The sequence below is a fragment of the Populus alba genome, chromosome 3 (genome assembly GCF_005239225.2).
Source record: "Populus alba chromosome 3, ASM523922v2, whole genome shotgun sequence".
In the NCBI taxonomy this organism is placed as follows: domain Eukaryota; kingdom Viridiplantae; phylum Streptophyta; class Magnoliopsida; order Malpighiales; family Salicaceae; genus Populus; species Populus alba.
In genome coordinates, this window is record NC_133286.1 from 6,737,390 (window position 1) to 6,754,665 (window position 17,276).

At 42.4% G+C, this 17,276-nt stretch overlaps 1 protein-coding gene across 1 annotated transcript; it reads right to left on the minus strand.

The window, feature by feature from the left end:
- Positions 1-1,100: 1,100 nt before the first annotated feature.
- Positions 1,101-16,733, minus strand: LOC140955435 (uncharacterized). The gene is made up of 7 exons (XM_073408353.1): positions 16,653-16,733; positions 16,401-16,481; positions 10,946-11,155; positions 10,586-10,647; positions 5,697-6,033; positions 4,686-5,516; positions 1,101-1,409 (listed from the first exon to the last, which is right to left on the minus strand). Exons 1-7 carry the CDS (start codon positions 16,731-16,733, stop codon positions 1,101-1,103), a joined length of 1,911 nt encoding a protein of 636 aa, XP_073264454.1.
- Between the last annotated feature and the right edge of the window lie 543 nt (positions 16,734-17,276).

Below are 17,276 nucleotides of genomic sequence, written 5' to 3' on the forward strand. Positions count from 1 at the left end.
TACTAGAACTCTGGTCTTGCCTGGCGCGGCCAGGCATCCGCGTCACTGAGTAGCGATTCCACATCTACTCTAAGGCTAGCAGCATCTAGAAACTCTCGTAAAGATTTGACTGCGATCCAACAGTTGGATCAAAAGTTAAGGCCCTCTTAAAGCGGTATGCTTTCTAGTCTAGCGCGACTAGACCTCCGCGTCACCTAGTAGTGATTTCATATCTACTCCAAAGCTAACGGTGTCCGGAAACTAAGGTAAAAATTTAAGGGCGATCCAATGGTCGGATCAAAAGTTATGGCCATGTAGAATCGAAACTCTGGTTTGGTCTAGAATGAACAGACCTCCGCATCACCGAGTAGTGATTCCACATCTACTTCAAGGAAAACGGCAGCCGAAAACTCTGGTAAAAATTTAAGGCCAATCCAACAATTGGATCAAAAGTTATGGCCATGTTGAATCGGAACTCTGGTCTGGTCTAGAACGACCAGACCTCCGCGTCACCGAGTAGTGATTCCACATCTAGTCTAAGGCAAACAGCGCCTGGAAACTCTGGTAAACATTTAAGGCTGATCAATCGGTCGGATAATAATTTATGGCGCTGTCGAACCGTTACTCTTGTCTGGTATGGCGCGACCAGACCTTTGCCTCATGGAGTATCGATTCCACATCTACTCTAAGGCAAACAACGTCCGGAAACTCTAACAAAAATTTCAGGGTGATCCAACAGTCAGATAAATAGTTGTGGCCCTATAGAGCAGAACTCTGGTCTCGTTAAGTGTGACCAGACCTCTGTGTCACGGAGTAGCAATTCCAAATGTACTCTAAGGCAAAAGACATTCGAAAACTCTTGTAAGAATTTGAGGGTGATCCAACGATTAGAATAAAAGTTATGGACTTGTCGAAACAGTACTCTAGTCCGGCGCGACGAGACCTCCATGTCACCAAGTAGCGATTGCACGTCTACTCCCAGGCAGACAACGTCCGAAAATGATCATAATTATTTGAGGCCGATCCAACGGTCGGATCAAAAGTTATGGCCATGTCGAATTGGAACTGTGGTCTTGTCTGGAACGACCAGACCTCTGCGTCATCGAGTAGCGATTCCACATCTACTCCAAGGAAAATGGCGTCCGGAAACTCTCGTAAAAATTTGGCGGCAATCCAACGATCGAATCAAAAGTTATGGCCCTCTCGAACCGGAACTCTGTTCTGGTCTGGCGCTTCCACACCTCCGCGTCACGAATTAGCGATTCCACACCTACTCCAAGGCAAACGGCGTCCAAAAATTTCAAGGCAATCCAATAGTTGTAAAAATTTAAGGGCAATCCAGCGGTTAGAATAAAAGCTATGGCCCTATCGAAACGGTACTCTAGTCTGGCGTGACCAAACCTCCGCATAACTGAGTAGCGATTCCACATCTAGTCCAAGGCAAACATTGTTAAGAAAATCTCATAAAAGTATAAGGGCAATCCAACGGTCGGATCAAAAGTTATTGTCATATCGAAGTGGTACGATGATATGGTCTGGTGCGAGCTGACCTCTGCATCACCGAGTAGCGATCCCACATCTACTTCATGTCAAGCGGCGTCCAGAAACTCTCATAAAAATTTCACGGCGATCCAACGGTCGGATCAAAATTTATAGCCCTGTCGAAGTGGAAATCTGGTCTTGTCTGTCGCGACCAGACCTCCGCATCACCGAGTAGCATTTCCACATCTCTCCAAGGAAAGGGGTGTCAGGAAACTCTCCTCAGAATTTAAGGAAGATCCAATGATCAGATCAAAAGTTATGGCCATGTCAAACCGATACTCTGTTCTAGTCTGGCGCAACCAGACCACCGCTTCACCGAGTAGCAATTCCACATCTACTCCAAGTCAAGTGGCGTCCGGAAACTCTCGTAAACATTTGAGGGTGATTCAACAGTTGGATCAAAGTTATGGCCCTCTCAAACCGGAACTCTGGTTGATGCGAACCTCGTGATCACATGGTCACGCAACCCACAATCAAGATTGAGATCTGATCCCGGAAAGCCGAAATAGGTCTGATATGAGTGCGACACAATGGAAACCTGCCCCAAGGCACCAACACTATTAGAATGAGTAGAATGACGCCACGAAGCCAGTTAATCTTCGACAAGTCAGATTCAGTTCATTCAAGAACTGAAGAATGCAAGAATCACTCTCACACGTTAAAACTGAAAAATTCAGAATAATAATCATCAAAGCTGCCGAAATTTTGGGCTACATGAGTTTAAATAGTTCTTGAAAAGTTAACCCTAATGGACCCTTTATGTAGACTTATATGAGGTCCACTCAAAACTGGCCCAAAACCCTAAAATGAAAAGCCCATAACCCAAAAATAAAAAGCCCATAACTTAATCCAAACAAGCCTTGGATCCTAGCTTAAAACAAAGTATGAATTAAGCCCAAACAAGCCTTGGGCTGTAGCTAACAAAATAAAATAAAGCCCTTATCTCATGGCCCAAATAAGGTTGTATTGGACCCCTCTTCCACATGGATAAGATGTACTAGGATCTCCTCTTGATACTCCAATGGACCTTCCAATTCTGACTTGGTGGAAACCTTCAAAACCAATGCATTCAATGCGTCTTTCAATGTCTTTGTCTTGGACCGAGTCATTGGTCCATTTGGAACATGTAATGGGTCCTTGCTGGTGTTTCTGGGCTAGTCCGCATCATCCCCTCTCTCCTCGAAAGGATTCGACCTCGAATCAAAATCTGTGTCAAACAAAGTAAGATCAGCAACATTAAAGGTAGCACTAACACTATACTCACCTGGAAGGTCGATTTTGTATGCGTTGTCATTGATTCTCTCTAAAACCTGAAAAGGACCATCACCACGAGGCTGTAATTTTGATTTTCTTTGGTTAGGAAATCGTTCCTTACGCATGTGCACCCATACCCAATCACCGGGTTGGAAAACAACCAGTTTACGTCCCTTATTTGCTTTAGAAGCGTAAAGTCTGTTCTTTTTCTCTATTTGTAGTCGAACTCCCTCATGGAGTTCTCTCACCATCTTTGCCTTCTTTTCACCATCTAAACTTACCCTTTCTTCAAAAGGTAAAGGAATTAAGTCCATAGGAGTTAGTGGATTAAAACCATAAACAATTTCAAAAGGAGAAAAAGTAGTAGTTGAATGCACAATTCTATTATAAGCAAACTCAATAAAAGGCAAACATTCTTCCCAACTTTTCAAATTCTTTTGAATTACAGCACGTAAAAGTTGGGATAATGTTCTATTCACTACCTCAGTTTGTCCATCTGTTTGAGGATGGCATGTTGTTGAAAATAAGAGTTTAGTTCCCAACTTTCCCCATAAGGTCTTCCAAAAGTAACTAAGGAACTTAACATCACGATCTGACACTATACTCTTATGAATGCCATGCAAACGTACAATCTCTCTAAAGAACAAGTCTGCGATATGAGATGCATCATCTGTTTTATGGCATGCAATGAAATGCACCATTTTAGAAAACCTATCTACCACAACAAAGATAGAGTCTCTACCTTTCTTTGACCTAGGTAAACCTAAAACAAAGTCCATAGAGATATCTACCCAAGGTTCAGTAGGCACAGGTAGTGGTGTATATAGTCCATGCGGTTGTACTCTAGATTTTGCCTTTCTACAAGCAATGCACTGTTCACAAATTCGTTGCACATCTCTTTTCATCTTTGGCCAATAGAAATGCTCATGCAATACATCCAAGGTTTTCGCAACCCCAAAGTGACCCATTAAACCACCCCCATGTGCTTCACGAACAAACAATTCACGCAAAGAACTAGCAGGAACACACAATCTATTCTCTTTGAACAAATAACCATCCATCAAATAAAACTTACCGAAAGCCGAATGTCCACATGCATTATAAATCTCAGCAAAGTCAGAATCATTATCATACAATTCCTTCACATATTCAAAACCTAACAATCTAGTATTCATGGTGTGTAAAAGAACATACCTGCACGAGAGTGCATCAGCTACGATGTTCTCTTTCCCTTGCTTATACTTGATTACGTAAGGAAAAGTTTCAATGAATTCAACCCATTTTGCATGCCTCCTATTCAACTTACCTTGTCCTTTCAGATGTTTCAAGGACTCATGATCCGAATGGATTACGAACTCTTTTGGCCACAAGTAATGCTGCCATGTCTCAAGTGCTCTTACCAAAGCATAGAGTTCTTTGTCGTAAGTGGGATAGTTCAAGGTCGCTCCACTTAACTTCTCACTGAAATACGCAATAGGTCTCTGATCCTGCATCAAAACAGCACCTATTCCTATTCCAGACGCATCACATTCTATTTCAAATGCTTTTGTAAAGTCAGGTAAAGCCAAAACAGGTGCAGAACATAATTTGTCTTTCAAAAAAACAAAAGCCAACTCTTGTTCCTCCCCCCATCTAAACCCAACTGACTTTTTAACAACTTCATTCAAGGGCGCAGCTATTGTGCTGAAATCTTTCACAAAACGCCTGTAAAAACTAGCTAACCCATGAAAACTCCTTACCTCACTTACCGATTTGGGTGTAGGCCATTCCCGGATGGCCTTAACTTTCTCCTCATCCATCTCGATACCCTGTGCAGTTACAACATAGCCAAGAAACACAATTTTCTCCATGCAAAAGGCACACTTTTTAAGATTAGCATACAATTTCTCACTACGCAACACACTAAGTACATTACGCAAATGATCAAGATGCTCAGTTAAGTTCTTGCTATATATCAAAATGTCATCAAAATACACAACCACAAACTTACCCATGAATGCACGCAACACATGATTCATTAAACGCATAAACGTACTAGGTGCATTTGTAAGTCCAAACGGCATTACTAACCATTCATACAAACCATGCTTAGTCTTAAATGCTGTTTTCCATTCATCACCTTCTTTCATCCTAATTTGATGGTACCCACTTTTCAAGTCAATTTTAGAGAAAATACAGGATCCATGTAACTCATCTAACATGTCATCAAGCCTAGGGATGGGATGTCTATACTTTACCGTTATGTTGTTGATGGCTCGGCAATCAACACACATCCTCCATGTTCCATCCTTCTTTGGCACAAGTAGCACGGGTCCAGCACACGGGCTCATACTCTCATGAATGTAGCCCTTTTCCATCAGCTCATCAACTTGCCTTTGAAGCTCCTTCGTCTCCTCGGGATTGCTTCTATAAGCTGGTCGGTTAGGAATTGAAGCTCCGGGTACGAAATCAATCTGATGCTCTATCCCCCTCAATGGTGGTAATCCGCTAGGAGTATCGTCGGGGAACACATCATCAAATCCCTGCAACAAAGAAATAGCAACACTAGGCACAATATGATCAAGATCATTAGTATTAAAGTAAGCCTCTTTGTACACAAGTAAGATCATTGGCTTGTTAGTGAAAAATGCAGATCTGACCTCACCCTCTCTAGCATAAAAATTGGGTTGTTTCTTTAGTTTTTCCACACAATTCTCATCACACTTGCTGACTTTCTTCACTCCTCTTGTCTTACCTCCACTCTCGGCCAGATTTGGGTGTTTTTGAGTTGTGGTCGAATGGTTTGATTTGTTTGGAGTGTTGGCCGAATATTTGCTTGTGTTTGGATGGGTGGCCGAATGGGTTGTAGTGGTTTGGGTTCTAGCCGAATCTGATGGTCTTCTCTCCCCTTTTTCCTCAACTTGATTTTCTCTCCCCATCACCTCATGCTCACTTTTTAGCTTTATTTGATCATCATACACCTGTTTGGGTGTAAGAGGTACAAGAGTGATGGTTTTACCATCTTTTACAATGGTATACCTATTTTTAACCCCATCATGAATTGCCTTCCTATCATATTGCCATGGTCTCCCCAACAAGATGTGACTTGCTTGCATTGGTACCACGTCGCACAGAACTTCATCAACATATTTCCCAATCGAAAATGGAACCACAACCTGTTTAGTCACTTTCACTTCACCACTATCATTCAGCCATTGCAATCTATATGGTTTAGCATGCTTAGCAGTATACAAATTCAGTTTACTAACAAGGGTGGCACTACAAACATTAACACAGCTTCCACTATCTATAATTAAACCACACACCTTTCTTTGTACGTAACAACGCGTATGGAAGATGTTCTCCCTTTGTTCATTAGTATCATCTTCTTTGACCTGAACCTGAAGTGTTCGCCTTATAACCAAGGACTCCTCAACCGGTAATGCTAACTCATCCCCATCACTATCCTCCAATGGTGGCATGCCTTCACAATCAGAACTGTCACTTTCAGATTCCACATCACCATTATCTCTAATCATCATGATTCTCTTGTTTGGACACTCTGAAGCATAATGTCCATGTCCCTAACACCTGAAACATTTAACATCACGAGTACGTTTAGGTTGAGTTTCAGATTTACCTTTGGCATCAGTAGGGACATCAACTTTAGCCTTTGGTGGTTCAGTTCTAGAAGGACCAAAGGATCTTGGGCGGACAATGCCCTCTCTCTTTAGATTCGGCTTCCAAGATGATGACGAACCTGAATTAAACGCTGGCCGAGCATGCCCCCTCCTAAGTTGTCTCTCAACCTTCGTCGCCATGTGAACCATGTCCTCTAGCTCCACATAGTGCTGTAGCTCAACCACATTAGCAATGTCCCGATTCAACCCATTAAGAAATCTAGCCATGGTGGCTTTTTTATCCTCAACAACATTAGCCCGAATCATTGCTATCTCCATCTCTTTGTGATATTCATCTACTGTCTTATAACCTTGATTCAGACCTTGGAGCTTCAGATATAAGTCTCTATAATAGTGGTTTGGCACAAATCGTCTCCTCATTAAAACTTTCATCTCCCCCCAAGTCTGAACGGGTCGCTCGCCATTCCTCCTCCTACTGATCACAATATGATCCCACCAAATCAACGCATACTCCGTAAACTCAATTATCACCAATTTCACCTTTTTTTGTTCAGAATAGCTATGGCAATCAAAAATCCAATCTACCTTTTTCTCCCACTCCAAATAAGCCTCGGGATCGTTTTTACCTTGAAAGGTAGGAATTTTCAGTTTAATGGTGTCCAAGTCCCCATCCATAACTTCATAAGTGCTCATGCCACGGAAATTCACATTCCTCCTAGCCCTGTTCGGTCCAGACCTGATTCCTTGGCCAGCTGATGCAAAATCATAGTCATCTTCTCCCGCATCTGCGTTTTCATCAACAAACTCTTCAAAATCAGATCTAACATTCCGTGCAGCCATACGGACCGTATTTCCCCGTCGATCAGCCCCACTATTCTGTTGCTTTATCGAATTCACCTCATCTTTCAGATCCTTGTACGTCCTAGACAACAGCTCAAGTTGCTGGCCTATGGATCGCAATTGGAAAGCTACGTCAACGTTTTATGTCGCTGATTCGTTGTTTTCAGACATTCTTTGAATCTGCAAAATTTGGTTAGTAGCACAAATATATCCTCACACCTCTCGTGTATCACACAAACAAAAATGAAGGCTTTTCACTCTATTAAGCTCTCTACGCCTTTTACCTCACAACTTGCTTTCTTTTGGTTCTTTAGGAACTGAAATCAACAAATCAAAGTCAATAGCCTTCGTAGCGCACTCTAAATATAATTTTCAGACTCAAGAATCAATAAATATACTGAAAACAAAGCAAAACAAAACTAGGATTACGATTTTACGAGTAGCAATGCAAATTCGTACGAATTGTGGACGAAACGAAGACACGAAATAAAACAGAAGCGAATGTTAAGAAAACAATTACTTGACTCCTAGATAATCCAAATATAGCAGAAACAAAAATATTTGGACAAAACTAAACAGCAAAGATCATGTTTTGAAACTCGAGGCAAATCTAACCTATTACGCAATTTTACATAACAGAATTGAAACCCAGACCAAACGATCTCGAAATGACCTCAAATTCAATATTTAGTATTGCAATACTATGAAAACACCAAAAATCAATTTATAGGTCGTTCTATAATGTCTAGGTACCCAAACCCCTTGTATGATCAGTTTGCGGCAGAATTGAACCTCCAATTAAAACCTCCAGAAACCGATATCAAAATAATCCCAAATTTAATATGTGATGCAATCGCATACCCAATACTCAGAATATGAAGTTTCAATAGATTCCAAGGTGTTTTACCTAGGGTTCACTAAGAGTAGTGTTTTGCGGCAGAATTGAAACTCGAATTAAAACCTCAAGCAAATAATATCAGAATAAGCCCAAATTTGATATATCATGCGATCCCACCCCCAATAGACTGAATATGAAGTTTAAATTGATTCTGAGGTGGTTTGCTTATGGTTCACCAAGATTTGTGTTTCTGCGGCAAAAATTGAATGATCCTTCAAATTTCAACTAATCACTCTTTTCTCTATTTCTTTCTGATTTTTTTTCTTTTTAACAAACTGATATGATTAGAGGCAGCAACAAGATGAAATATAAACTTTTTTTTTTTTTTGCTTAGATGACACAGACACGAAGAACAAGAAGATGGATGCAAACACTAAAAAACTTAAGGGACACTAAAAAAAAACGAAAATAACAGAATGATATGACCTTGTTTCGGAGCCTAGCTCTGATACCAACTGATGCGAACCTCGTGATCACATGGTCACGCAACCCACAATCAAGATTGAGATCTGATCCCGGAAAGCCGAAATAGGTCTGATATGAGTGCGACACAATGGAAACCTGCCCCAAGGCACCAACACTATTAGAATGAGTAGAATGACGCCACGAAGCCAGTTAATCTTCGACAAGTCAGATTCAGTTCATTCAAGAACTGAAGAATGCAAGAATCACTCTCACACGTTAAAACTGAAAAATTCAGAATAATAATCATCAAAGCTGCCGAAATTTTGGGCTACATGAGTTTAAATAGTTCTTGAAAAGTTAACCCTAATGGACCCTTTATGTAGACTTATATGAGGTCCACTCAAAACTGGCCCAAAACCCTAAAATGAAAAGCCCATAACCCAAAAATAAAAAGCCCATAACTTAATCCAAACAAGCCTTGGATCCTAGCTTAAAACAAAGTATGAATTAAGCCCAAACAAGCCTTGGGCTGTAGCTAACAAAATAAAATAAAGCCCTTATCTCATGGCCCAAATAAGGTTGTATTGGACCCCTCTTCCACATGGATAAGATGTACTAGGATCTCCTCTTGATACTCCAATGGACCTTCCAATTCTGACTTGGTGGAAACCTTCAAAACCAATGCATTCAATGCGTCTTTCAATGTCTTTGTCTTGGACCGAGTCATTGGTCCATTTGGAACATGTAATGGGTCCTTGCTGGTGTTTCTGGGCTAGTCCGCATCATCCCCTCTCTCCTCGAAAGGATTCGACCTCGAATCAAAATCTGTGTCAAACAAAGTAAGATCAGCAACATTAAAGGTAGCACTAACACTATACTCACCTGGAAGGTCGATTTTGTATGCGTTGTCATTGATTCTCTCTAAAACCTGAAAAGGACCATCACCACGAGTCATTGGTCAATTTGGAACATGTAATGGGTCCTTGCTGGTGTTTCTGGGCTGTTCCGCATCACTGGTCTGGTCTGGCAGGACCACACCTATGTGTCACGGAGTAGGGATTCCACATCTACTCCAAGGCAAACGGCATCCGGAAACTCCTAAAAATTTAAGGGCGATCCAACAGTCAGATCAAAAGTTATGGCCCTATCGAACCGGTACTTTAGTATGGTCTGGCGTGAACAGACCTCCATTTCACCAAGTAGTGATTCCATATCTACTCCAAGGAAAATGGCATTCAAAAACTCTCTTAGAGATTTGACGGTGATCCAACTGCCGGATCAAAAGTTATGGCCCTATCGAAACGGTACGCTAGTCTGGTCTGGGGCAAACAGGCCTCCGCAACACTAAGTTGCGATTCCACATCTACTCGATGACAAACGGCGTCCGAAAACTAACATGAAGATTTGATGGCGATGCATTGGTCGAAGCAAAAGTTATGCCCTAACGAAGCGGTACGCTAGTTTGGTCTTGGGCGAGCAGACCTCCGCGTCACCGAGTAGCGATTGTAAATCTACTCCAAGTCAAGTGGCGTCCAAAAACTCTCGTAAACATTTGAGGGAGATCCAACGGACGGATCAAAAGTGATGGCCATGTCCAAGCGGAACTCTGGTCTTTTCTGGTGCGACTAGACCTCTACGTCATAGCCTAGCGATTCCACGTCTACTCCAAGGCAGACAACATCCGGAAACTATCGTAATTATTTAAGGATGATCCAAAGGTCGGATCAAAAGTTATGGCCCTGGTAAACTTGTCTGGTCAGGCACGACCAAACTTCGCGTCACCGAGTAGCGATTCCACATCTACTCCAAGGCCAACGGTGTCCAAAAACTCTTGTAAAGATTTAACGGCGATCCAATGGTAGAATGAAAAGTTATGGCTCTGTAGAACCGTTACTCTTGTCTGGTCAGGTGCAACCAAACCTCCGTGTCATCGAGTAGCAATTCCACATCCGCTCCAAGGGAAATGGCGTCTGGAAACTATTGTAAAAGTTTGAGGGCGATCAAACGGTCATATCAAAACTTATGGACTTGTCGAGCTCGACCAGACCTCCGCGTCACGTAGTAACGATTCCACATCGACTCCAAGGCAGACGGCGTCCGAAAACTCTCCTAAAAATTTCAGGGTGATACAAAGATTAGATCAAAAGTTATGGCCCTGTCGAACTGGTACTCTAGTATGGTCTAGCGTGACCAGACCTCCGCTTTACCAAGTAGTGTTTCCACATCTACTCCAAGGTAAACGGCGTCTGGAAACTATCGTAAAGATTTGACGCTGATACGCTTTCTGGTGTGGCGCGAGCAAATCTCAGCTTCTAGAAACTCTCGTAAAAATTTGAGAGCGATCCAACAATCGGATCGAAAGTTAGGCTATTGTCGAATCGGTATTATGGTCTCCTCGGGCACAAACAGACCTCCACGTCGCCGAGTAGCGATTGCACACCCACTGCAAGGCAAACAACGTCCGAAAACTCTGGTAAAAATTTAAGGCCAATCCAATGGTAAAATCAAAAGTTATGGCCCTATAGAATCGATACTCTTGTCTAGTCGGGCGCAACCAGACCTCTGTGTCATTGAGTAGCAATTCCACATCCACTCCAAGGGAAATGGTGTCTGGAAACTATGGTAAAAGTTTGAGGGCAATCCAACGGTCGGATCAAAAGTTATGTCCTTATTGAACTGATACCCTACTCTAGTCTAGTGCGAGCAACCTCTGCGTGATCGAGTAGCGATTCCACGTCTACTCCAAGGTGAACAACGTCCGGAAACTATCGTAATTATTTGAGGCCGATCCTACGGTCAGATCAAAAGTTATGGCCCAACCGAACCAATACTCTGGTCCGGTTTGGTGCGATTAGACCTCCGAGTCACCGAGTAGCGATTCCATATCTACTACAAGGCAAACGGCGTCCGTAAACTCGCAAAAATTTAAGCGCGATCCAACATCGAATAAAAACTTACGGCCCTGTCGAGCGGAACTCTAGTATGGTCAAGCATGACTAGACCTCCATGTCACGAAGTAGCGATTCCACATCTATTCAAAGGCAAAAGGCATTCGAAAACTCTTGTAAAAATTTAAGGGCGATCCAACTATCAGAATAAAAGTTATGGCCCTCTCGAATTGGTACTCTGGTCTGGTCTGGTTTGGCAGGACCGAACCTCCGCGTCACCGAGTAGCGATTCCACATCTACTCCAAGGCAAACGGCGTGTGGAAACTCTCGTAAAGATTTGACGGCGATCCAATGATCGGATAAAAAGTTATGGCCCTATCGAAGCAAAACTCTGGCCTTGTCTGGCGCGACCAGACCTCCACTTCATCGAGTAACGATTCCACATCTACTCCAAGGAAAACGGCATGCGGAAACTCTTGTAAAGATTTGACGGCAATCCAATGGTTGGATCAAAAGCTATGGCCCTAACGAAGTGGTATGCCGGTATGGTTGGGCACGAGCAGACCTTCGCGTCACCAAGTAGTGGTTCCACATGTACTCTAATTCAATCTGCATCTGGAAACTCTTGTAAAAATTTAAGGGTGATCCAACGGTCGGATCAAAAGTTATGGTCCAATCGAAGCGGTACTCTAGTCTCATCTTGCGCGACCAGACCTCCGTGTCACCTTGTAGCGATTCTACATCTACTCCAAGGCAAACATCGATCCAACAGTCGAATAAAAAGCTATGGCCCAGTAGAACCGGTACTCTAGTCTGGTCTGGTGCGACCAGAATTTTTTTTTTTTTGGTAAGCTGACTTATGTATTAAAAGAAAATGATACAAAGAATATAATGGGCATACCCAAGATTTACAATGTGAACAGAAACGAAAACCAACAAATGGCTACAGGCTAGCCACACAACACAACACAACAAAAAGTTATACCAACTAGATATGCTAAGGGTACAAAAACAACCAGCTAAACATCAAATTAAGAGTCCATGTTATTGACCCTCAAAAGTCTTTGGATCCTTATGTTTTCATCTATTTGTTGAACGTTCCTCATCAAAACAAGCTTCTCGCGAATGATACATTCGATTTGATCAAAAACCAAATTCGAAGCTTTAGAAACATTTGCAAAGATCCTTGTGTTCCGTTCTTGCCAGATACAATACACTGTAGCTGCGAAACGCAGTTTACGAGAAAAGTTGACGAAACTTTTGCCATGCCAAGTGACAATGCCCAATCGAATCCATTCATCCAAGCTTTTTGTCATTCTTGGAATGTCGCATCTGTCACAAACATTCCACCATAATGCTTTCGTATAGGAGCATTCAAAGAACAAGTGGTTGTGATCTTCATTATTGTAGAGACAGAGTGAGCACCTGTTGGGACCATGAATACCAAACCGATGAAGTCTATCCTACGTTGAGAGTTTCCGTAGGATAGCCACCCATAGTAGAAATGCATGTCTTGGGACAGCATTCTTGAACCACATGATGTCATGCCAATCAACCATTTGATGATGAATTCTGAGTTGCTCCCAAGCTACTTTGACCGAGAAACTCTGATTTGGCGAATCCAACCAAACAATCTCATCCTTTTGCCCCTTAGGAGTAGATGTGGAAGGAATAGCTTCTATAATGGGGTGCCAGCCAATAGCATGAGTGATAGGAATTCTCCATTCTAAGTTATTAATCAGCACGTTCACTCTCGCGTTGTGTTCCATACCTGAATCATTGATGAATCTTTCACCGTAAGTATCAGCGAGCGGGCTATGAGGATGCCAATTGTCAAACCATAGAGAGGTTGTCATTCCATCTCCGATGATGTGCTTCATCTTCGGCCATGCTAAGGATCTGAGCTTTAGAATCTTTCCCCAAGCCCAAGAGCAGCTTCCTGGCGCGACCAAACTTCTTCTTCAAGGAGTAGCGATTCAACATCTACTCCACAGCAACGGCGTCCGGAAACTCATAAAAATTTAAGGGCGATCCAGTGGTCGGATCAAAAGTTATGGCCTTGTCAATTAGAACTCTGGTGTGGTCTTGAAGGACCAGACCTCCGCGTCACTGAGTAGTGATTCCATATCTAATCCAAGGCAAACGGCGGTCGGAAACTTGGGTAAAAATTTTAGAGCAATCTAACGGTCGAATATAAAGTTATGACCATGTTGAACCGATACTCTGGTCTAGTCTAGCATGACAACTCCTCTGCATCACTGAGTAGCAATTCCACATCTATTCCTAGGCAAATGGCATTCGAAAACTCTTTTAAAATTTTGAGGGCAATCCAACGATCATATGAAAATTTATGGCCCTATTGAACCGGTACTTTGGTCAAGTTTAGCGCGACCACACCTCCTTGTCACTGAGTAGCGATTTCACATCTCCAAGGTAAACAACATCCAGAAAATATCTTAATTATTTGAGGCCAATCCAATGGTAGAATCAAAAGTTATGGCCTTGTAGAATCGGTACGCTTGTGTGGTCTCGCGCGACCAGACCTCTGCGTCACCGAGTAGCGAATCCACATCTACTCCAAGGCAAACGAATTCTGGAAACTCTCGTAAAAATTTCAGGGCGATCCAATAGTCGGATAAAATGTTATGGACCTGTTAACCGAAACTTTGGTCTGGTCAAGAACGACAAGACCTCTACATCACAGAGCAGCGATTCCACATCTACTCAAAGGAAACTCTTGTAAAAATTTAAGGGCGATCCAACGATCCAAATAAAAGTTATGGCCCTGTCGAAATGGTAGTCTATTCTGGCATGACCAGAACACTGCATTACCGAGTAGCGATTCCACATCTACTCCAAGGAAAACGGCGATCGGAAACTCTAGTAAACATTTTAGGGTGATCCAACGGTCATATAAAAAGTTATGGCCTTGTAGAACCAGTACTTTGGTATGGTCTTGCGCGATTCCACATCTACTCCAAGGCAAACGACGTCCAAAAACTCTTGTAAAAATTTGAGGGAGATCCAACGGTTGGACCAAAAGTTATGGCCTTGTTGAATCAGAACTTTGGTCTGGTCTAGAACGACCAGATCGCCATGTCACCGAGTAGTGATTCCACATCTACTCCAAGGAAAACGGCGGTCAGAAACTCTGGTAAAAATTTAATAGTGATCCAGCAGTCAAATAAAAAGTTATGGCCCTATCGAACCGGTACTCTGGTCTGGACTAGCTCGACAAGACCTCAGCATCACTAAGTAACGATTCCTCATCTACTCCAAGGCAAATGGCATTCGGAAACTCTAATAAAAATTTGAGGGCAATCCAACCATAGGATCAAAAGTTATGGCCTTATCGAATCGGAACTCTTGTCTGGTCTAGAATGACCAGACCGCTGCGTCACCGAGTAGCGATTCCACATCTTGTAAAAATTTCAGGTGATCCAACAGTCGGATAAAAAGTTATGGCCTTATCGAACCGGTACTCTGGTCTGGTCTGGCGTGACTAGACCTCAGCATTACTAAGTAGTGATTCCACATCTATTCTAAGGCAAACAGCGTCTGAATACTCTCGTAAACATTTGACGGCGATCCAATGGTAGAATCAAAAGTAAAGTCTCTATCGAATTGGGACTCTGGTCTGCTCTGGAATGACCAGACCGTCGCGTCACCGAGTAGCGATTCCACATCTACTCCATGGCAAATGACGGTCAGAAACTCTAGTAAAAATTTTAGAGCGATCAATGGTCAGAGAAAAAGTTATGAAACTATCGAACCGGTACTCTGGTATGTTCTCGTGCGACCAGACCCTAGCATCACTAAGTAGTGATTCCACATGCACTCCAAGGCAAATGGTGTCCAAAAACTCTCGTAAAATTTGAGGGCGAACCAACGGTCGTATCAAAAGTTATGGCCTTATCGAATCAGAACACTGGTTTGTTCTTTCCAGACCAGACCTCCGCGTCACTAAGTAGCGATTCCACATCTACTCCAAGGCAAACGACATTCGGAAACTCATAAAAATTTTTGGGCGATCCAACAGTTGGATAAAAAGTTATGGACCTGTCGAGCGGAACTCTGGTCTGGTCAAGCGCGACCAAACCTCTGCATCACAGAACAGCGATTCCACAACTACTAAAAGGCAAAAGGCGTTCGGAAACTCTTGTAAAAATTTAAGGGCGATCAAACGGTCCAAAAAAAAAATTTATGCCCTCTCGAAACGCTACTCTAGTCTGGCATGACCAGACCTTTGCATCACCAAGTAACGATTCCACATCTACTCCAAGGAAAACAGCGGCCGAAAAGCGCAACAGTTCAGGTTTACGACAACAGTTATAATTCTCAATCCGACCATTGGATTGGGCTAATACTTTATGTGGACTCTCCAAACATGTTTTACTGTCTTGGATTAAAACTTTAGGTCAATCGGAGTTCGGGAAGGAACCACAATACCAGTCAACAGAGGCTATATGAATTTTGTTATTTACTTCCATTTGACTTGTGGACTTCCTATTTGGTTAGGATTCTTTTCCTATAAGGATGTGGCAGCTGCAATATAATCTACAAGCGTGGCAGTGATTCATTAATGTTTCAGAATCCTTTTCTTATAAGAATTCCTTATTCATCGTTGCTACACAAGGAAAGAAGGGCTAGTGGTATTTAATGACAGATTAGTTGTTTTTATTATTTTCTTTAATGTTTGGGCTTAATTAAAACTTTGTTTTAAGATAGGGTCCAAGGCTTGTTTGGATGAGGTTATGAGCTTTTCAGTTTAGGGTTTTGGGCCACTTTTGAGTGGACCTCATATAAGTCCACATAAGGGGTCCATTAGGGTTAATTTTTCAAGAACTATTTAAACTCATGTAAGCCAAAATTTCGGCAGTTTCGATGATTATTATTCTGAATTTTTCACTTCTCAAAGGACTTGAATCTGACTTATCGAAGATTAACTGGCTTCGGGGCGTCATTTTACTTACCGATTCCACATCCACTCCAAGGCAAATGGCATAAGGAAAATGGCGTCTTGAAACTCTCTTCACGGAGTACCGATTCCACATCTACTCCAAGGCAAATGGCATAATTAAAATGACGTCTTGAAACTCTCTTCACGGAGTACCAATTCCACATCTACTCTAAGGAAAACGGCGTCCTCAAAATCTCATCACGGAGTACTAATTCCATATCTACTCTAAGGCAAACAGCGTCTTGAAACTTTCGTCATGGAGTACCGATTCCACATCTACTCCAAGGCAAATGGCATAATGAAAACGGCATCTTGAAACTCTCTTTACGGAGTACCAATTCCACATTTACTTCAAGGCAAACGACATCCGGAAAGTCTCGTAAAGATTTGATGGCGATCTAACGGTAGAATCAAAAGTTATAGCCCTCTCGAAGTTGTATGCTGGTCTGGTATGGCGCGCACAGTCCTTCGTGTCACTGATTAGTGATTCTACATCTACTCCAAGGGAAACAACATTAGGAAAATCTAGTAAAAATTTAAGGGCGATCCAACGGTCGGATCAAAAGTTATGGCCCTATCAAATTGAAACTCTAGTATGGTCTAGAATGACCGAAACCCCGCATCACCGTGTAAAGATTCCACATCTACTTCAACACAAATGACGTCCAAAAACTCTAGTAAAAATTTGAAGGCAATCCAACAGTCGGATAAAAAGTTATGGACTTGTCGAGCAGAACTCTGGTCTGGTCTAGCGTGACTAGACCTTGGCGTCACGGAGTAGCAATGCCACATCTACTCAAAGGCAAAAGGCGTTCGAAAACTCTTGTAAACATTTAAGGGCGATCCAACGGTCCGAACAAAAGTTATGGCCCTGTCGAAACAATACTCT

Coding starts and splice junctions, on each gene's coding strand:
- LOC140955435 (XM_073408353.1), bottom strand. CDS start 16,733: ATGTGGAATTGGTACTCCGTAAAGAGAGTTTCAAGATGCCGTTTTCAT. Junction 11,156..16,400: donor TTGGAGTGGATGTGGAATCG/GTAAGTAAAATG, acceptor CTTTTACCATAG/TTTCCAGACACCATTTCCCT. Junction 5,517..5,696: donor AGCTAAAAAGTGAGCATGAG/GTGATGGGGAGA, acceptor AATCTGGCCGAG/AGTGGAGGTAAGACAAGAGG.